Source organism: Canis lupus, chromosome 29 (assembly GCF_048164855.1).
Source record: "Canis lupus baileyi chromosome 29, mCanLup2.hap1, whole genome shotgun sequence".
Classification (NCBI taxonomy): Eukaryota; Metazoa; Chordata; class Mammalia; order Carnivora; family Canidae; genus Canis; species Canis lupus.
This window is the reverse complement of record NC_132866.1, coordinates 17,270,727-17,289,688: the sequence shown is the minus strand read 5'-3', so window position 1 is coordinate 17,289,688 and position 18,962 is coordinate 17,270,727. Positions and strand designations below refer to the sequence as shown.

General features: G+C 44.1%; 1 protein-coding gene across 50 annotated transcripts in view; it reads left to right on the top strand.

Moving 5' to 3' along the window:
* The window catches only part of TCF7L2 (transcription factor 7 like 2), a 282,007-nt gene that overhangs the window by 11,211 nt on the left and 251,834 nt on the right, over positions 1-18,962 (top strand). For 31 of the 50 annotated variants that reach the window (XR_012020586.1, XR_012020585.1, XR_012020582.1 and 28 more), the window contains exon 4: positions 1,840-1,908. The exons of the other annotated variants lie outside the window; for them this stretch is intronic. Coding sequence is in view for 26 of the 31 variants with exons in the window: in XM_072805281.1 (XP_072661382.1) it covers positions 1,840-1,908 (69 nt within the window). In the remaining 5 variants the exon portion in view is untranslated. The remainder of the gene's footprint in view (positions 1-1,839; positions 1,909-18,962) is intronic. 50 annotated transcript variants of the gene reach the window in all.

Sequence of the window (18,962 nt, the reverse complement as noted above, 5' to 3'; positions counted from 1 at the left end):
AGAATAAAACCCTGCTGAAAAGGGGGACAACTTGTTACTGTTGCCTCTCGACTTAGAAGGAGGAACACCGCCCCCCCCCACCCCCCAAGAGCTGCTCTCTAGCCAAGAATTCCAAACTTTCCTAGCACAAACATTGTTTTAAGACGATGTGGAATTGTCACAGAAATTAGTGCAATCACTGTTTAGTGACTGGCAGTTTTCACAGAGAGGACAGGGGGGCAAAGGGCGCAAATTCATCTTTCTTTTTCCAAGATTCACTTAGATGAACTGCTTCTGAGTGGGTGGGGGCTGTGAGGGGGTGGGCTTATCTTCACTTGCTCTGTGTACATCTTGTGTTGTTTTAGGGAGCGTGATTCAGTGATTCAATCACTCTGCTTTGACAGGTAAAAGAAAAATGTGTTTTTGGCCTCATTTGTGTTGTTCCCCTTTTAACCTTGATTAATAAGCTTTGGGGACAAGCTGACTTGTATATAGGCAGTATTTTGGTTGTTTATTTGGAACAGATAAAATGATCTCAGAGCCCATTGTATGCTAAAGTGGGGACTTTTAGCAATATAAATTTAGACCTTTTTTTTAAAAATTTGATTACTTCTGTTTTGTGTTTGTTTTCAGTTGGTTCAAAAGTTCTTATGAATTTCTTTCTTTCTTTTTTCTTTTCTTTTTGTCCCCCCCCCCACCCCCAAAACCCGTGTGGACTGAATGATTTTTCATGCAAGGACCAAGATACAAAATAATTGGATCTGAAGCCCCCTTGCAAGCTAGGTTACATTTTGTTCAGTAACAGAGAAGTGTTCTGGCAACAGCAGTAGGACAGGAGCAGTAATAGCAGTGGTGTGGAATCGCAATGGATGCCTGTTGCCATGTGGGGAATGGGGAGTGATTTCCCAGGACCATCTAATTCCTTCTCATTCGTGTTCATATAGTGCAAATTGAAATGCATTTTCCCATATTGTTGAGATTCTTTAGTGATTGTTGTATCGTTTATAAAATAAATCAGATGGTGTTTGTTTTCCCCATCCATAGGATCCTAAGATTAACAAGTATTGTTTGGGAAAAAGAGAACTTGGTGAGGGATCCCAGTATTCCGTTGTATTTGGCAACACCCACCTCTTGGGTGGGGGATCCGTAGGGCTTCAGAGGGACAGGCCCAAGAGAGACCTCACTTTCTGTTGTGGAGAGTGTAGGGGAGCCAGGGGCCACTTTGGCAGTGGTTGGCTCCCTCTTTGGGGAAGTGTGGATTCCTAGAGTGCAGGCTGTAGAGATGTCCTGGGACTGATACCTTAGTCATTGCCAAAGAATGTATAAGGCTTTGGGTGGCCCCTGGCTTCTGCCTGGCACATTTATTTTTCCCCAAAATAGAATTGCGTTTAGGGGCAAGAGCCCAGTTGTTAGAATGGTGGGGAGCTTGTACCTGTTACAGTCTTGTGGCTTCTCAGAATCCTTTCTCACAACCTTTCCTCTTGCCTACGTGTCGCAATTCTGATGACTTTTTGCAGCACACAGTTAATTTTTCCGCAGCATCCTGCTCAGCACACTGGCTTCCTGTATGTTTTAATGGGCATCCGTCTTTCCTTTTCATGTCATTGATTCTCACTCCTGGCTCCCTCCCCCTCCCTTTTTGCTTATTGAATAGGTGCTTTTTTTTTTTTTTTTAAACTTTACCTTAGATTATTACGATCATCTTATCCATAGCAACAAATAAAAATACACAGGTCTTGATTGAATGCCAAGGCTGCAGTTCAATCTAGGAAGGTTTGTCTGCTATTCATAAACTGCTTAAGATGTTTTCTTGTAGTTTGTGACATAAGCAGAACGCTTTGATTTGGTTTCTTTCTACAGCTCCATTTTCAGTCCGGGAGCACACATTACTCTGCGTACAAAACGATTGAACACCAGATTGCAATTCAGGTAGGAAATGCAAGAGATCCTGAAGCTTGAATTGTCAATATGTAGGTCTCTTGTGTCTTTTATTCTCTGTCCCTTCCCCCAATCTAGATGATGATGATGATGGTGGTGGTGATGGGGGATGATGGGGATGATGGTGGTGATGGGGATGATGGTGGTGATGATGATGATGATGGTGGTGGTGATGATGATGGTGGTGGTGATGGGGATGATGGTGATGTTGGTGGTGATGATGCTGGTGGTGATGATGACGATGGTGGTGATGATGACGGTGATGGTGGTGATGGTGATGATGGTGCTTGTGGTGGCTGATTCACTGGGCGGAGGGTGGGAAACAAATAAATGAGCAGAAATGCTGCAAAAATGATTTAAAGATTTGGAGAGAAAGAGGAGCATGTGTTTTTTGTTAAGTTTCTTGATCAGGCGTGATGGGCACATATACCCTGGCTTGGCTCTTGTTTTTGGCTCAGGGAAGAATCTTCAGTTGGAAGTAAGATGAAGTGGCAAACTGAACTGGAAGAATTTAGCCGAGGGGAGGGAGAGGAGGCTGTGTGACAGCCAGAGAGTTGCTTCCGGTGGATCCAAATCATGTTAAGTGGTGCTAAGAATATCACTTTTGACCTGATTGTCCTGAAATGTTGATTTCTCTTGGACCTGTTGATATATGTCATTAAAAGTGCTGGAAGGGAGAGGTGACAGGTCCCAGCTTCTGATGAGTGTCCTGTTTCCTGCTCACGTAGTACTTCCATTCTCTTAAATCCAAAGGCTAAACAAATCATGGACTAATATAGACTCAGAACTGAACTGATGCCAGCAGCATGCAGGAGTGGAGGGAGAGCAGACTAATACGATTTTCGTCTGTCTGCCTTGCCTGGCTTTGCCAGGATGGATGTTACTCAGGGTATAACTAATGGTACCGAAACTTCTTGAGTGTTCTGGTTTAACCCTTTGAAGAGAGGCTTTTGAAACCTGTTGCTGTGATGTTGAGCTCTGGCTCTAGGTCTTCTCTCCTTGGAAGTTGATGTCAGTTGGTTGAATAATTCCTCTTGTTCCGTTGAATCCTATCTTGTAGTCATTCCTGGCAGATAGCTTGTGTGTGTGTGTGTGTGTGTGTGTGTGTGTGTGTGTGGTCTGACCAGACTCTAGCCACGTTGCATCTCGGTAGTTCTGCTGTTTCAAATCTGTACCTTCCTGGATAAGACTTTTAAGTAGCCCTGTGCCCCAGCTAAGCTGTGAATTCTTGCCCCATTGAAAAGTATGACTCAGCAGACATTTTTATTTGGTGGATCCCTCCTGTTTTTGTACTTATTTCAAGGCAACAGTAACTTCTTTTTAAAATATCTTGTTTACTTCTGCAGTGTGCTGCTGACCTCTGTGTCTTTTAGGTGAGGAAAGTGCTATCTTGATTTTTACCCTCTCAGACCCAGATATTTTCAAGCCTGATGTTCTTGAACTAGATGCTGCAGTTGTTCTTGCTGGCACACTTCCTGGCAGACCCTTCTTCCTTTTGATTAGTGGCATCGTGAGTCTTGCCCCACAGAAACTGGTTCAGACTCAGGGCTTGGATGGGGCATGAGCCCAAACCCCAAATCTTGATGAGTGGATGGATGCAACAGGCAAGTGTCCTCAGGCCTGCTATGTCTCGAGGAGTGCTGGAAAATCCTGTTGCCCGGGGTGTGGGAATTGTTGAGGTTGAATAGCATAGTGATCCCTATCTTGGTGTGGAAAGGCTGGCTGGGGCCATGTCACTGGGAGACCAGCCGAGACCAGAGCAGCTGTTGTGTCTTTACACCCGCTGCTGAAGCGTCCCTTGTTAGACCGAGCAGGTCGTCTTTCTCCGAAACCACCTGGCACCATGCAGGCCATGTGAAGCTCTTTCTCGGGAGGAAGATGGAGTGAATTACAGGCCTCATTGTTTGGAGGACTGAGACCATTACCATCCCTCCATGAACAGGTGGTATTGTTCTCTTCTGCCTCTGTTTGCTAAGGCTTGATGCCCATGTGGGCAAACAGAGAGACATTTTATTAGAGACCCAGCACCGGCATGTTCTCAGAGTTCATTCTCCCCCAATCTCTGCTAGACCAGAAGGAGGCCAAGCCAGATGGCATCTAGCTGTAATTTTAGTTTAATCATCAAAGGATAAATGGCAAAAACCAGAAGAAGCAAAGAGAGAGGAGGGGAAACCCCAGACACAATAAAATTATTCCCAATGCATGTGGCAGCCTGACTGCAATGTGGGGGATAGAGATGAGGATGGTGCTACTTTGGAGTAGAGTACAGCTGACATCCATTTGCGTCATTCTCCGCATAAGACTTACATGTGATGTGATTGTTGGGGCAGAATTTTCTTTCTCTGGAAACTTAAAACTGCTTAACCTGAATAAATACTGTATTTCAATATGAGCTGAGCTTGTTGCTCTCCTAAGCTATATCCTAAAATAACCTGAAGTAGTATGACACCTTGCATCAATCACATGAGATCCATACCCCCTTTCCCTTCCCATCTCCTGTAATCTCAGGTCTTGGCCAAGTTCACCATTTATATGAATGGCCTCCGAGCCATTCTGTAGCCACGTCCTATTCCTGTGGAAAGTTCGGACACAATATTAATTGCTGTTTTGGGATCTTCCTGGCTTTTGACAATCTCCTAAGTCCTCTCAGCTTCGAAAAGACAAGAGTAGCACAAATGGCCATATCCTCCCTAAGGGTTTAACACACGTATAACTGGAATGATAATTAACAGGCCTTAAAGAAAGCATAGTTATTTAGCTCTACTGACTTTTAAAAAGTATTATTGAAGTACAATGGAAGCATAGCACAGTACACAGATCTTTAGTGGAGAGGTGGATGAACTTTTACACATGTGAACATGTGTGAAACTATCATCGTGACCAATATATAGAGTGGAGTTGGAACACTTTTTCTGTAAAGAGCCAGATAATAAATATTTTGGGCTTTGCAGGCCATATAATGTCTATGGCAGCTACTCAACTTTGCCATTGTGGTACAAAAGCAGTTAAAAATTATACCTACAGGAATAGATGTGGCCTTGTCTTAATAAAACTTTATTTATAAAGTCAGGCAGTGGCTGGATTTGGCCCACCAACTATAGTTTGCTGGTCCCTGAGAGGGTATTACCAATCTCCCAGATGTCTCACTTGTTCCACTCCCTTCCCAGTCATCTACCCACCCCCCTCCAAATCTCACAATGGAATAGTTTTATCTTTTGCCATTGATTAGTTTTGCCTGTTTTTTTTTTTTTTTTTTTTTTTTTTTTAAGCTTCATTGAAATGGGATTGTGCAGAATGGATTGTCTCATGTCTGGCCCCACTCAGCATTATGTCTGAGTTATATTCCTGCTATTGTGTATAGCAATAGTTTGCTCTTTTTATGGCCATTAGTATTCTACTAGGAGTATGACACAATGCACACATCCTTTCTGAGTTATTGGATTTTTGGATTGCCTCCAGTTTTCTGCTGTTATAAATAAGGTCCTAGTAACATTCTCACCCCCATCTTTTGGAGGAATCTGTGTGTCCGTTTCTGTTCTTCATATCTAAGAGTGGCCTTGGAGAGACATGGGGTAACATGTGTATTTAGCTTTGCATCGATCTTTTGAGAGAGCTTTGAATGCCGGATTTCAAGCGTCGTCACTGAAGTGCCCTGGCAGAGTGGTTGTAGGTATGTGAGTGATACACAGGAGGGGAGCAGTAAAATGAGCTAGGTGTGGTCAAAGGCCAGTTTGCCTTCACACAGCCATTTGGCTTTTGGCCTCCGTTCCTAGGAACTCTTCCCACTGTCTCCATTAACCTGGGAAGATTTTGCAGGCTGAATGCAGAGGTGACCCACACATTGCAGATGCCTTCCAGAGAATGTGGATGAATGTTTAGGCATCCCTGTTGCCTCCCTGAAGACAGCTCTTCCGAGACTCCTCCACTCATCATTATTCCAGCCCCAAGAGCAGTGTTGTAATCAAGGTCAAGACCCACAGAAGAGATTTCCCTTGGTTTTCAGAAGGGCTACTTCAGAACCAATTAAGCCTTTGTTTTAAGAGTATTTTGGCCAAAGGTTGATGTTTTAACACCAAGTCAGATGTGATTTAGGAAAAAATAACTCCACACACAGCAAAAACAAACTGTGTAGACCTTTCTTGGTTGTTTTTCTTTTAAGATGTGAAGTGGTCTGTGTGTGCGCGCGCCCGCATGTGTGTGTGCGCGCGTGCACATGCACCCGCTTATGTGCCTGTGCAAAGACAACTAGGAGAGTCTCCAGGAGAAATGGACCATTTTATTTGTTTACACAGCTGAGCGGTGGAGACTTTGCAGCCGGTGTTGCTTTGCCTCTTGTCCTCAGGCTTGCAAGTCCCATCTGAGCTTTACCAAAGCATATCCCTTCTGCTTGGTCTTAGAACTCACCTGCCATGACTTCATATGGCCCCAAGGACTGTTCTCTGGGGCCTGGGTGCTTTCTGGAGTCCAGGAGGGAAGGGTAGAGACTGTGGAGTGTCCTGGCCCCATACTGGCCCCTTATTCCTGGATGTGCACTTGATCTTTAGTCTTGTCCATGTCTTAGAATTGCTAAGATTCCAGAGGTACTGTGGGTTGCAGCCTGTCTCCTCGTCCAGGTAGACCCTTAGCATTTGAGGTAAAAATGGCTGGAGGTTAGTATCAGTGGATTTGGCCAGGATGTTTGCAAGGGCTAACCCAATTCTACCCAATTTGGTGGGGGTCTCTTGTGTTCTCTGCCTGGCCTCTTGCCACAGGTTCCGTGGCCTTTCAGTTCTCACGAGGATTCGCTTTCTCGGCTCAGGGGCAGCGTTACCTGAGGGGACTCCCAGAAACAACCATAGTTCTTAGTATGGTCACTTCCTCAATTTTCCCTCAGTGCCACTGACCCACCTAGCTGGGAGATTTCACATCCCTTTTCCACAAGGAGTGAAGTGTGCGTGCGCATATGTGTGGCTGGGAGAATGATAGTGTCACAGATGTCATTTCACCAGGGTAGTTTGACAGAGCTTCTGGATGCCAGTCAGTTCATTCAGAAGGTTCATTCACTTGCTCCAGCTGTAGCCTTTTGTTGGAGAATAAAATGGACAAAAACCCCTTGTTCTCATGGAGCTTAAAATCTAGGGATGTTTTATTTATTTATTTATCTATTTATTTTTTAAGATTTTATTTATTTATTCATGAGAGACAGAGAGAGGCAGAGACACAGGCAGAGGGAGAAGCAGGCTCCTCATAGGGAGCCTGATGTGGAACTCGATCCCAGAACCCCGGGATCAGGTCCTGAGCCAAAGACAGAGGCTCAACCGCTAAGCCACCCAAGATCCCTACGGATGTTTTAGTTTTTTATTCTTTTATTTTTTAATTTTTTTAAGATTTTATTTTTTCATGAGAAACAGAGAGAGAGAGAGGCAGAGACACAGGCAGAGGGAGAAGCAGGCTCCATGCAGGGAGCCTGATGTGGGACTCGATCCCGGCTCTCCAGAATCATGCCCTGGGCTGAAGGCAGGTGCTAAACCGCTGAGCCACCAAAGGATCCCCGGCTACGGATTTTTTAAATACTGATTTGTAAGCACCCCGTTTTCCTTCGTCTGACTGAGTAGGCTTGGTTGCAGTCTGGGAATTGTTAATCAGAGTTCTAATTTTCAGCCTATTTAAGTTTGGGAATTGCTGCCGTAGAGTCTTTTGAAATCAATCAGTTGATCATTTATTGGCTGCTCAGTGCCAGCCTAAAATTGAGGGCTGGCCAAGTACTCAGTTGGGATAACTTTTTCTCATTTTGAGTGAGAATCTAGATTGCCTGTAGAATCCAATGAGCTTTTGAGACCTTTCCTCCATGGTTCTGTGAAGAGAGCCAGATATTTTTGCAAACCTCATGAAGAAGCGTTTCTTTGTTTATAAAAGAGTAGCTTGGACGAAAATGTGCCTGGTCTTAGGCACTAAGACTAACAACAGTTGATAATAATAGCAGCTTACACTTAGTGAATTCTCCCAATGCATTGGGTTTGGTGTTAAGTGCTGTGTATGAATTATTTATTGATTCTTCATAACAACACAGAGGGAAACCCAAAAAGATGTAGTTACTCTTATTAGCGTCATTATCTCCATTTTGTAAATGAGGAAGCAAATCCTCAGATACTGGAGATATTTTGCCCAAGATCAAGGAATTAGGATCCAAACCTGGCCTTCAGACTAGAGAGAGAGATTATATCGCACAGCTTTATACTAACTACTGTCTGCAGGAAATCATGCTTGAGGGTCCAGAGGTTTCCTCAGACCATGGCACCGACCCTCTCTCTGGGCTGTGTACAAATGAATCAGTGCTGGGAACTGCTCCAAAATACTGAATCCTTGATGATTCCCTTTCACTAGGGCCAGGTCAGTGTTTCACAAACTTGAGCAAGCCTCACCTGGAGGCTGCCTGGCAGGAGGTGGGGGGGGGGTGGGGGTTGGTTAGATGCAGACTGCCGCCCTCCCCTCTTGAGTTTTAGGTTCCACAGGTCTGGGGTGGGCTCAGATATTGCAGCTTTAACAGGTTTTCAGGTTATGTGGATGCCTCCTCTCTGGCGATAGCACACTGAGATAGCGCCGGGCTCGGGCTCCACTGCCCGGTCCCTGGTTGTACATCATGGCCCCTGGGGGAGTGGTATAAACAGTGGTCAGGCCCAGGCTCTGCCCCAGGCCTCCTGGATTGGGATCTTTAGGAGGTAGGGCTTGGGCATTCCTGTTACAAACAAGCTTCCCAGGTGATTTTATTATTATTTCTTTTTTTCAAAGATTTTACTTATTTGAGAGTGAGTGGGAGAGACAGCATAAGCAGGGGGGGAACAGAGGAGGAGGGGAGAGGGAGGGGAAAGAATCTTGAGCAGACTACCCCCCCCACCCGCCCCCAGTCTCATGACCCTGAGATCATGACCTGAGCTGAAACCCAGTGGGATGCTTAACCGACTGAGCCACCCAGGCGCCCCTAGAGTCTCTTTTGAAGGGTAATGAAAATAAGGTGCAAAGAGGTGATTGGTTCATCTGAGGTCCCACAACTTGGTGGAGACAGGGCCAAGATGAGAATCCAGGAGCCCAGTGTGGTTGTGTGTCTGTCATTCAAGAAGTTACTGGCTCCTTTAAACCCACAGCAATTGTATTACGTTTGCCAGATAAGAGAAAACAATCTTGTTTTAGGCTTTCACTTATATCCTTTTTTAACTTCTAACTGTTCTAATTGTATCATTGTATTTGTAGGAGTTGAGATATTTGTATCTGTTCATTCTCCACTACATGATAGCACTTGGGGCCCAGCCTGTGTGGTTTGTACGTGGACTGGTAAGGATGCAGAGAGAGTGTCTGGTAGTTCCTTGACTAGAACAATCCCTAAAGAACTCACCTGTTCTGTCAGCCTTGTGTGTGCCTCTCAGGGGCCATAGCGAGGAGTATAGAGTCTGATCTGTGGCAGTCAGCTGGTTCTATGTTCTTAGGAACTTTATTTTAGAGGTTGCAGTTTATAATACATACTTTTTAAAAAGCTCCTGAGAATCATAAGGCTGTTTAGTGAAGCACAGAAATTTCTTCTTTTTTAAAAACGATTATTTATTTATTTATTTGGGAGGGAGAGAGAGGAGGAGAGAGAGCCAAGCAGAGGGAGTGGAAGAAGGTGAAGCAGACTCTACTGAGCAGGGCTCCAAGATCATGAGCTGAGATCATGAGCCGAGATCATGAGCCAAAGTCAGGTGCTTAACCACTGAGCCACCAGGTGCTCCAAAGCACAGAAATTTCTAAGTGGGTTGTGGCTTACATATGTAGGCTTATCAAGCTTAGCACTTAATTTGTCTCTGGAATTTGGTTTGGTGGCATGGTATCAAATCCTGATTGGACAGATAAGTGGTTGCATTTTTTTTTTTTTTTACAGTTTACATGGAAATCTCAGCACATTCTTCAATTAAACCAACAGGGCAGCAGCCCATTGCCCCTGAAATTTCTACCAAAACTCTTGAGTGGCTCACAGTGTGCTTAAAATTTAGTGAATAATATATTGAAATTAAAAAAAAAAGTGTAAAAGCTCTGGTGCATGTACTATATAGCTTTATGTCTATATCATGTTATAAAAAGAAATATTAGAATCAAACATTTGTGTACTCTTTGAAGTATCTTCATAAAACCTCTGGTTTTAAGGAGTGCATCTAGAACAATACTTGGTTATGCCAGATTCTCCACCCATTGAGGCCTGGACTGGGAATGGGTGTGTCTGCCTGCTGGCTAGTTAGTAGTGGGAGTGGATGAGATGGGATGGCTTAGTGCAATGTCTCTCCACCTCAGCACCAGTGGCTACTTGAGCCAGAAGGTTCTTGTCTCAACAGGGGTCTGCCCTGTGGGTTGTAGGATGTGTGTGCAGCATCATCCCTGGCCTCTAATGTCTTCACGCCACTAGCACCTAACAAGAATGTCTGTAGACGTTGCCGGATGTCCCCTGGGGGTCCAGATCCCTGCCCCCCAACCCTGTTGAGAACCACTCATTTAGTGCAACAGTTTGAAGTGTACACCCTGCTGCTAAGGCCATAGTAGCAGTACCTTTGCATTTTATTTATTTATTTTTTAAAAGATTTTATTTATTTATTCATGAGAAACAGAGAGAGAGAGAGAGAGGCAGAGACATAGGCAGAGGGAGAAGCAGGCTCCATGCAGGGAGCCTGATGTGGGATTTGATCCCGGGTCTCCAGGATCACTCCTTGGGCTGAAGGCAGGAGCTAAACCACTCAGGGATCTCCTACCTTTGCATTTTAAATGGACCAGGTATAAGAGGTGGTAGGTGGGTTCAGCTCTTTATTCTGGAGTCCCATAACCAGGATTAGGGTCCTGGCTCAGCCAAGCCTTGGTTTCCTAATCTGTAAAATGGGGATCATGGTAGTAACCTGTTTGCTGAAGGTTGTTGAGAAATGGAATGAGATACAGGCATGTAGTGAGGTGGGCAGGGCAATGGCGCAGACAAGAGCACTTGATAAATACAAGCTGCTGTTTTTACCACTGAGAACTGTGTGAGGCACTTGTTGGCAGATTTAGAATGTGCCTTCGCCCGACACGCATTGTATATTTTTTACTTCCTGTCAGAAACATCACACATGATAAATTTGATAACCTGCACTATCTTTGCTGGGTAACAAAGATTTATGACTCCTGTTGTTTGCTGTTTGCATTTCTCTTATGTCACTTAAAAATTCTGCTTGGTCCTTGTAACATTTGACTAGAATATAAGCCCTTCTGAGATTGTGTCTTTCTCATCTTCCTGTCCCTAGAGCACCTTGCACATGCGCCTGGGACATTGTAGGTGTACAACCAGGGGTGTAAGTGTGTTTAAATAATGCACACTGAGGGCAGAAAGGGAATAGAGGACATAAGTGGCTTGGGTGGCTGTGTATTAGGGGCAGCTTTTTGCATTTTTCTCTTAATAGCCCCTCCATAACATGATGGGCAGTTATATACATAATAAGTAATATATATCATATATATATATATATATATATATATGCTTATTATCTTTTGTACACAATGAAGTAATTTGAGATAGACCTTCAACCCTTTTGTTTTCTTTCCCTGGTATCTCCTAGCCTGATCTCAGCTCTCCATCATTGCATCAATTTGCACCTTTTGTTAATGACTATGGCACCATTCAAATAATGGTTAACCACGGTTGGACTGTTCTAGATTTTTAAACATATGTAAATAATATAATAATACATAATTTATGGTATGTTCTATAATATAAATCCTATAAATATTATATAAAGATATATTAAAACATGTATAATAAATATATATAAATATGTAAAACATTCATATGATTGTTTTCTAATTTTCAAAATGCTTGGAGGTTAGTTGGTTTTTAAAAGCAATATTAGCTTTTTTTTTTTTTTTTTTTTAAAGGATGAGTAGTGTCCTTGGATCATACCATGTTTTCTCAGACTATGACAACTGTCATTCATTCCTGCAGGCAACTTCAAAAAACTTAAACAAGTGTTTTCCTACTTATGGATGGATGATTCTACACAAGCAAATTTGTTTTTTTGTTCTGAAACCTTGTACCTCCCAGAATAATAAATAATATATATCATATATATGCTTATTATCTTTTGTACACAGTAATAAGTGATATATATCAAATGGACCAAAATAAATAAATAGCTTTGATTGGAAATCAGAAACTGTCCAAGACTTGAGAATGTGTGTGTGTGTGTGTGTGTGTGTGTGTGTGTGTGTGTATGTGTGTATGTGTGTTGGCAGCCCAGCCTAGGGGGACTGGGGGATTCTTTTCACTAGGGCTTTGGTGAGGCTACCCTGTCGGTAAGAGAGTCTTGTGTCAAAGTTTCTGAGTTGATTTGGGAAGCATTGTTGATGATTGAAATTGAAGAATTGTGAAGACAATTCATCTTGAGGAACAGAGAACATCGGGTGTGAGCCGGGCTGCTGGGGAGCAGACATTGACATACGGGCCGTCATCAAACTAATTGTTGTTTGAATTACCTGTTATGATCCGATGACAAATCTGCCTTGCTCCTGCCACTGGAGCAGAAAATGTAGCTTGAATTGGCGTGATGTTAGCAAGTGTAAACTGTACTTCAACAAGATGGATAAACCCAATTATGGGGCAGACCTGTAGAGAGAAAATCCATTTAAATCTCGTAATGTTAAGCAGAGCTGTGTTTAATTCATTTGGACCAATTTGGGAATGATGTATGAGTGTTGGTGAACATTAGTCAAAGGGGGGACCACCTGGGGGAAGGGGATGCGCCTGGGCTGCCTGCCGCCCCGGGGAGGCAGCTGGGGTGTCCGCTCAGGAGCCTGCGCTAATGGTGGGGGGGAGCAGAAATGACAAAACGATGTACTAAGTGCTGCTAGGAGAGCGGCGCTGTGTAAATGAACCAATAAGGAAAGCACATGAAGCAGAAATGAAGGAGGTGTTTTCCCTAAATGCTACTGACGGTCCAAAACATGAAGGAAATTTGAGGTTCCTCTTCTGTATTTCCATCCCAGATACCCTTCTGGGTTTTTCTAAACCTTGTGACAGGAGGCCTAGGAAATGCTTTTTATTTTTGCTTAATGAGGATTGCAAAGAGGGAGAGAGAGAAAAGGGGCAGCTACATTTAAACTGATAATATTGGGGCATTTGATTATCAGAAAGCAGTTAAGAGGGGCTGATTATTCTGAAATATATAATATATAATATGTGTATTTGGAAGAGAGTGGACGGTTTTGTCAATTTTTTTTTTAATAGCTTTGGGAGGGGTGACCTAGCTTTGCATGTAGTAGGCGGTTTATATACACTGATTAGATGAATGAAAACATTGAACTTTAGAGAAATAACTTTCAGGGCTAAATGCTGGTATTTCCCACACCTCAGACTCATTAGGATGTGTAAGGACCTTAGGACCCCAGTTTCATGAGGTCAGTTCCTGGGAGTTTGCATTCCCAGGAATTTTACAGTTTTATGTGAAAAGTTATGATTTTACTTTTTATTATGGCTTCTATATTGTTGGCTTAGCCATGGATGTTTTTAGAAGACTCTAGCTTCCTTTTATTTTGGAAGGAGCTGATAAAGCCCCCTCATGAGCTGTTGTTTGTTTGTTTGTTTGTTTGTTCGTTTTTTCCTTTTGGCTTGGGCATTTCCTTTCTTTTCTTTTGTGGACTGGACTGGATTCGGAGACTTGGCTTGTTGAAAAGAGAATCTAAAGACTGGAGTGCACGAGGAACTTGGCAGTGAACCGCCAAGAAATTCATGGTTATGCACTTTTGCCCCCAATGCCCATAAATCTAACCATTGGGAATGCTGGGCGTGAATCGAGGTTACAGCCCTGAGTTTTTCCCTGTAATTGGGGTACAGTTCATTGTATGGGCTTGTGGTGTACGGTTTTTTTTGTCTACTCCAGGCAAATCTTTTCTCCTAGAGGCAGATTTGTTAGGATTTTACTTTCTGGCTTTCTCCAACTTTCAACTCAGTTGAAAAACCATTAAAGGGATGATAATAAAACAATTAAGACTTTCCTGTAATGGTTCAACACTGAATTCTGAGAATCTGAATATTCTAATCTAGTTTACCAGTAGAAACTAGGTAAAAAAACACTTTGGGATAATTTAATCTATCCTTGCCAGAAAAACCACCAGCACATTTAGCCCTCAATTTGACCTGCCTGATGGTCGACCTCCAGTTCAGAACAAGGAAGTAATGTAATTAAACTGGAACCTAGAAGAAACACTGGGAAGCGCTTCTGAACCTGAAGATCTTTGCTTTGAAAGAAGGAACATCTCTTGTGGCCCATGGGTTTTATGGGGGCTCTGCCTTGCGTGGTTCAGATTTATACTCCTGAGCTTGGGGTATAGACCTTGTGAATTGAACAGGCAGTGAATATGGGGATTTCTGGAGAACAGATCCTAACGGAAAAGAAGGCATCCACTTTGTGGGTAGAATGACCTGTATGTGTTAGGGTTCTTCAGGGCTTTGGAGGTGTGCCTTCTTGATTAACTTGTTACCTTCTGGTATTATAGCAGAGCGAAATCTTGCAAGGAATGTGTGCAAAGAGGAATTTCTGCAAAGAGAATCTAATCCTTTTGATTAGATCCTAAGAGGTAATAAACATATAGCAAAAGACCTACATCAAATAGTGAGATAGTATCAACTTTTTAGCTTAAAATAAATTATTTTCTGTAGAATTAAAAAAAATTAGCTTCCCTATGGTATCAAGTTCTAGATAAGGGCTTTATTGATGTATGGAATCTATAAGACTCAATTCAGAAGTGTTTCAGGACTCATAAAGCTCTGAACCTAATTCTTATCCTTAAAATCAAAACCAAACCTCCCCTCTTCCTTCCTTCTGGTCTTCAGTTGCTTAGTTTTTATTTGGTAATCCAGCAGCTTTTATTTCTTAATCATTGCTGAAGAAGCCAAGATTTTCCCTGTTCATTCTAAAAAACTCATTGACCTAGGGTACACAGACATTTTTCTCCAAAGAGAATCTAGAAGGAAGGTTTGGAAAAAAGCTTCTCAGCTAAAGGACATGTTTACCAAACTCCCAGCGTGCTTTATGCACCCTAGTTTGTTTTGTGTTTTTTTAAAGAACCTGTCACTGTTGTCACGTTTTCATAATGGTGAGTGAAAGCAGATGACAAATGTCTCCCCACAGAAGACCTGCTTTGTGAAACCATTTGTTTCTGAAGAATTGGCACTCAGGGCTTGAATTCTCTAGTGAGGAATAGGCTTCAGTAATATGGTAGGGCTCTTTCCTTGGGAGAGAACTTCCTTCCTCCTCCCTCCCGCCAAAAAAAAGCTGTGTTTTTCCTAGGTAGCTTTTCAGTTGGGTTAATTCTGCCAGTTTATCTCCATCAGAAAATAAATGTCAGTTTACTTGTCATTCCTCCGCAAGCATGCTATTCCTGACCTGATTTTTGTCATCTTGGGATAGTTTAGGAAAAAGCACCAAACATGTTGCTTTTGTAGATTGGGTTGGGTGCCCCTGCCATCCCCAACTGGTATTTAATAGTAGTAAGTTGAGATTTGTTTGGGATTTCCTTCTTCCACCGTTCTTGGGGTTTTTGGACAAGATGATCCTCTGCAGGTCCCCGGTTTGCACCATAGAGAAAGGAGCCCCACCATGACTTACATGTGGCCAGGAACCGACAACCCGACGTGGAGAAAGTACACACAAACCACATGCCACATGCAAAGCAGATATGGTTTTGATTTTAGCCTCCGTGGTTCTGTTATCATTTCTTTTTCCGTGTGAGTGGATTTTTATCTTTGGGTCTGACTTCTGCTTTGGTTCATGGTTTGTGGTTTCCATTTGCCATCACAGCTCATGAGTTTGGCTGCTTGGGAAGTAGAGTAGCCTAGGCTCCTGGCCCACGGAAGTGCGAGGAGAGGGAGCCCTGGGACACCATTCCCAGGGACCGTGGAGCTGGTGGATGTCTTGCGTGGTCAGATCCCTGGCGAGGTGCTGCAGGGCCATTGTCATTGTTCTTGTCCTGAATCCTCAGCTGTCACACGCTCCCCCACCTGGGGTTTCTTCTCTCTCTTTCTGTGTTACTTACATAATGCCTCTAAGGACTATTTTGGAAACATCTAGACCAACTTGTGATTGATCTTCCTGTTCCGTGTATTTGCCCTCATTCCCTTGCTCTCCTGTCATCTCCTTTGGCAGGAAATTTTTTTTTTTTTCTCATTAACTACTTTCCAGGTCAGAATTTCCCCATAAAGTATGAACTTTTTCTTTATTCCAGTATTTGATTTTCATCGCTTTTTTCTTTTATGTAAAGCTGAAAAGTTTAAATTGGGCAGATTACTTAATTGCTCTGTGCCTCCGTTTTCTCATCTGTGAAAAATGGGCTTACTAATAGGACATGCCTTCTGGGCGGGTTATTGGGAGGCTAGGTGGGAGGGGGTTAGTTTGCCCAGTGCCGGGTTTGGGAGGAAGGTGTGAGTGGTGTTCTTCCTCTTACCAAAAGGATGTCCTGGGAAACCCAGCAGCTCCTGGGAGACGGGGGCAGCTGGTCACCCCGACGACACTGTCATTCCCTTCTTGCCAAACTGACAAGCGGTGTATTTTTTCATGCATTTATTTCTTTTCCATCTCCCGACACCCCCCCCACCCCCCGCTGCCCCCAATAATCCAGTTTCTCCTGTGAGCTAGTGGGCCGAATCAGGAGGCCAGGGCACCTTTTGAAGAGTGTTGGGGGGAAAGAGTTTGTTGTGACATAATTTATCTCCCCGGGGGGACAAGACAAAAACCAATGCGGGAGACTGGACTCAGCTTCTGATGGGCATGAAATTAGTGACAGCAAGACAGGAATTTGTGGCCTTTTAGTTATATGTAGTGTCTGCTCTCTTCTTTGGTCGCATTTCTATTGCTTAGAACTTCATTAAAAAAAAAAAAAAGATTTAAAAGGCGTCCGCTTTGGTGTTTGAAAGGCAGAGGGCTGGCTCCTGGCTCGCAGACCTAATAACACTTACTTCTTTCTTTATGAGGGAATTTCCTCGGGCTGCTGTGGCCAGGCTATTGTTTGTCTGCATTTGTAATAAGCGTGTAACAGCCCCTCCTCCTCCCAATTTGCCTCAAAGCCGAGCAGCTAGTGGGTTCCTGGGGCCAGGAGACCTTGGGAACCTGTGATCCGAAGCTCACTGCCGGAGAGCGGCACCGGGGGAGGAGGAAGGGCCGGGTCTTTGCAGGCACGCCTGTGCCCACCACTCAGGCCAGCTTGCTGGGCCTCCCCGTGCGCCCCCCCCCCCCCCCCCCCGTGAGAAATCAGGTAGGGGACGGCCAGGGCGGGCCAGTTCACACCTCCACGTGGGGACCCGCGATGCAGCCTGGAGCTCCTGCTCCGTGATTGACTCGCAGTGGTGGTGAAGATGCTGAAGATGCGGCACTGATTTTCCCAGGGGACTTGACGACAGCCCCAGGACCTTTAACACCCCCTGGTTCCAGAAGGTGCGGTCTGGACCTCCGTCCTTTGCGGGAGGCTGCATGAAAACAGTGCTTGGAGTTGGTCCGTGTTTCTTGCCAGCTTTCTTGAGCTTCTGGGGCAGGGGGGGTGGGGGGGCAACAGGCAAAGAGATGGAATGATAAATGAGGCAGAAAGCGGTCTTCATCAGTGGCCTTTTTTTTTTTTTTTTTATCCTCACTGCCCTGTTTGGCTTTGGGAGGTGCAAAACAATGAGCTGGCATGATTACACCCCGCCACTCCTCCACGCCCCCCTGCTCCCCCCCCTTAAAAAAAAGCACTGTATTTTGGCCGCCTTTGTTAATCAGAAAGCTTTGGTATTTTTGTTGGCATGGCCGGACCTTTGTAGCTGTTCAGTGGCCTTAGGCTGTGGCAGGTGTTTACAGTTTCTCTCCTCTCCACTGCAGTTTGTCCTGGGCATCCTGGCTGGTGGCGTGGCTTTTGGCAAGAGCAGTGCTGTCCCTTTTTAATTGGTTAGTTCCACGAAGTGATGATTTAGTCCACACCTATTAGAAATATCTTAATTGACTTTATCTAACCGTGTCATCCCCCTTTTAGGTCCTCCACCCCGCCCCTGACAAAACTATTTCCTCCAGGTAGTGGATGGTGAGATGAGACCTTTTTCCCTGGGGAGGACTTTGCCTTTGGGGTTGGCAGTGGGGCAGAATTAATTAAGGTTGAGGATGATGCTTAATAATGATAGGGGCCCGGAAGCTCGGAACACGGCTAGGTCAGTTACTAAATTCCCTGCTTGTAGGTACCATGCTCTCTGGTCTCAGTGTGCCCATCTGTGAAATGCCTCCACAGGATGTATGCAGCAGTGGGACCCGTTAGCAGCCACAAAAGTGCTCTTTTGTTTGGAGTTGAAAGTTTTTGATGTGACAAGGGGGCCTTCTCGGGTGATGGATCGGAGCCCTGACACTGATGTTAGATGCTCCTGGGCTCTCGAGTCACACCCATGACTTGCATATGGGACCTTGGCCACTTACATAACCTCCCCGAGTCTTAGTTTTCTCTGTAAAATGGACGTAAAACCAGTCTTGGAGGATTAATGGGGATAGCCTACATGATCACCCCGACACACAGTAGTGAGTGTGGAGGATAGAGCAGCAGTGGTTACTTGTATATAAAGGGGAATGACATGTGTAATCCTAGCAAGTTGAAAGGGTTGCTGGTACTTTGTCCATTTTGCTACTAGTGAAGGCAAGTGGAAGGACTCTGTGGTTGGTTTTGGTTTTATCTTCTCTGGTTAAATTTCCTCTTCTCAGAAGCAGTAAGAGATGAACCATATTCCACTTGTCTGATAGATACCAAAATAAGACTGAAATGAATTTGAGCATCCTTTCGTGGAAGGGGACAAATTCGTTGCTACTCAGACTTTAACTCATGTTTTTAGCTCTCCCCTCCCCCCAACACATATATAAACACATTGATTTTTTTTTTTTTCCTGGTATTACTACGAGGATCAGTTTCTTCTGGCTTCATTCCAGAAACAACATGCCTGTCTTTTTTCATCGTTGAGGAAAAACAGTCTGAAGGCACCATAATTCCTTAAATTGGATTTCAATTCTTGATCCCCTTAT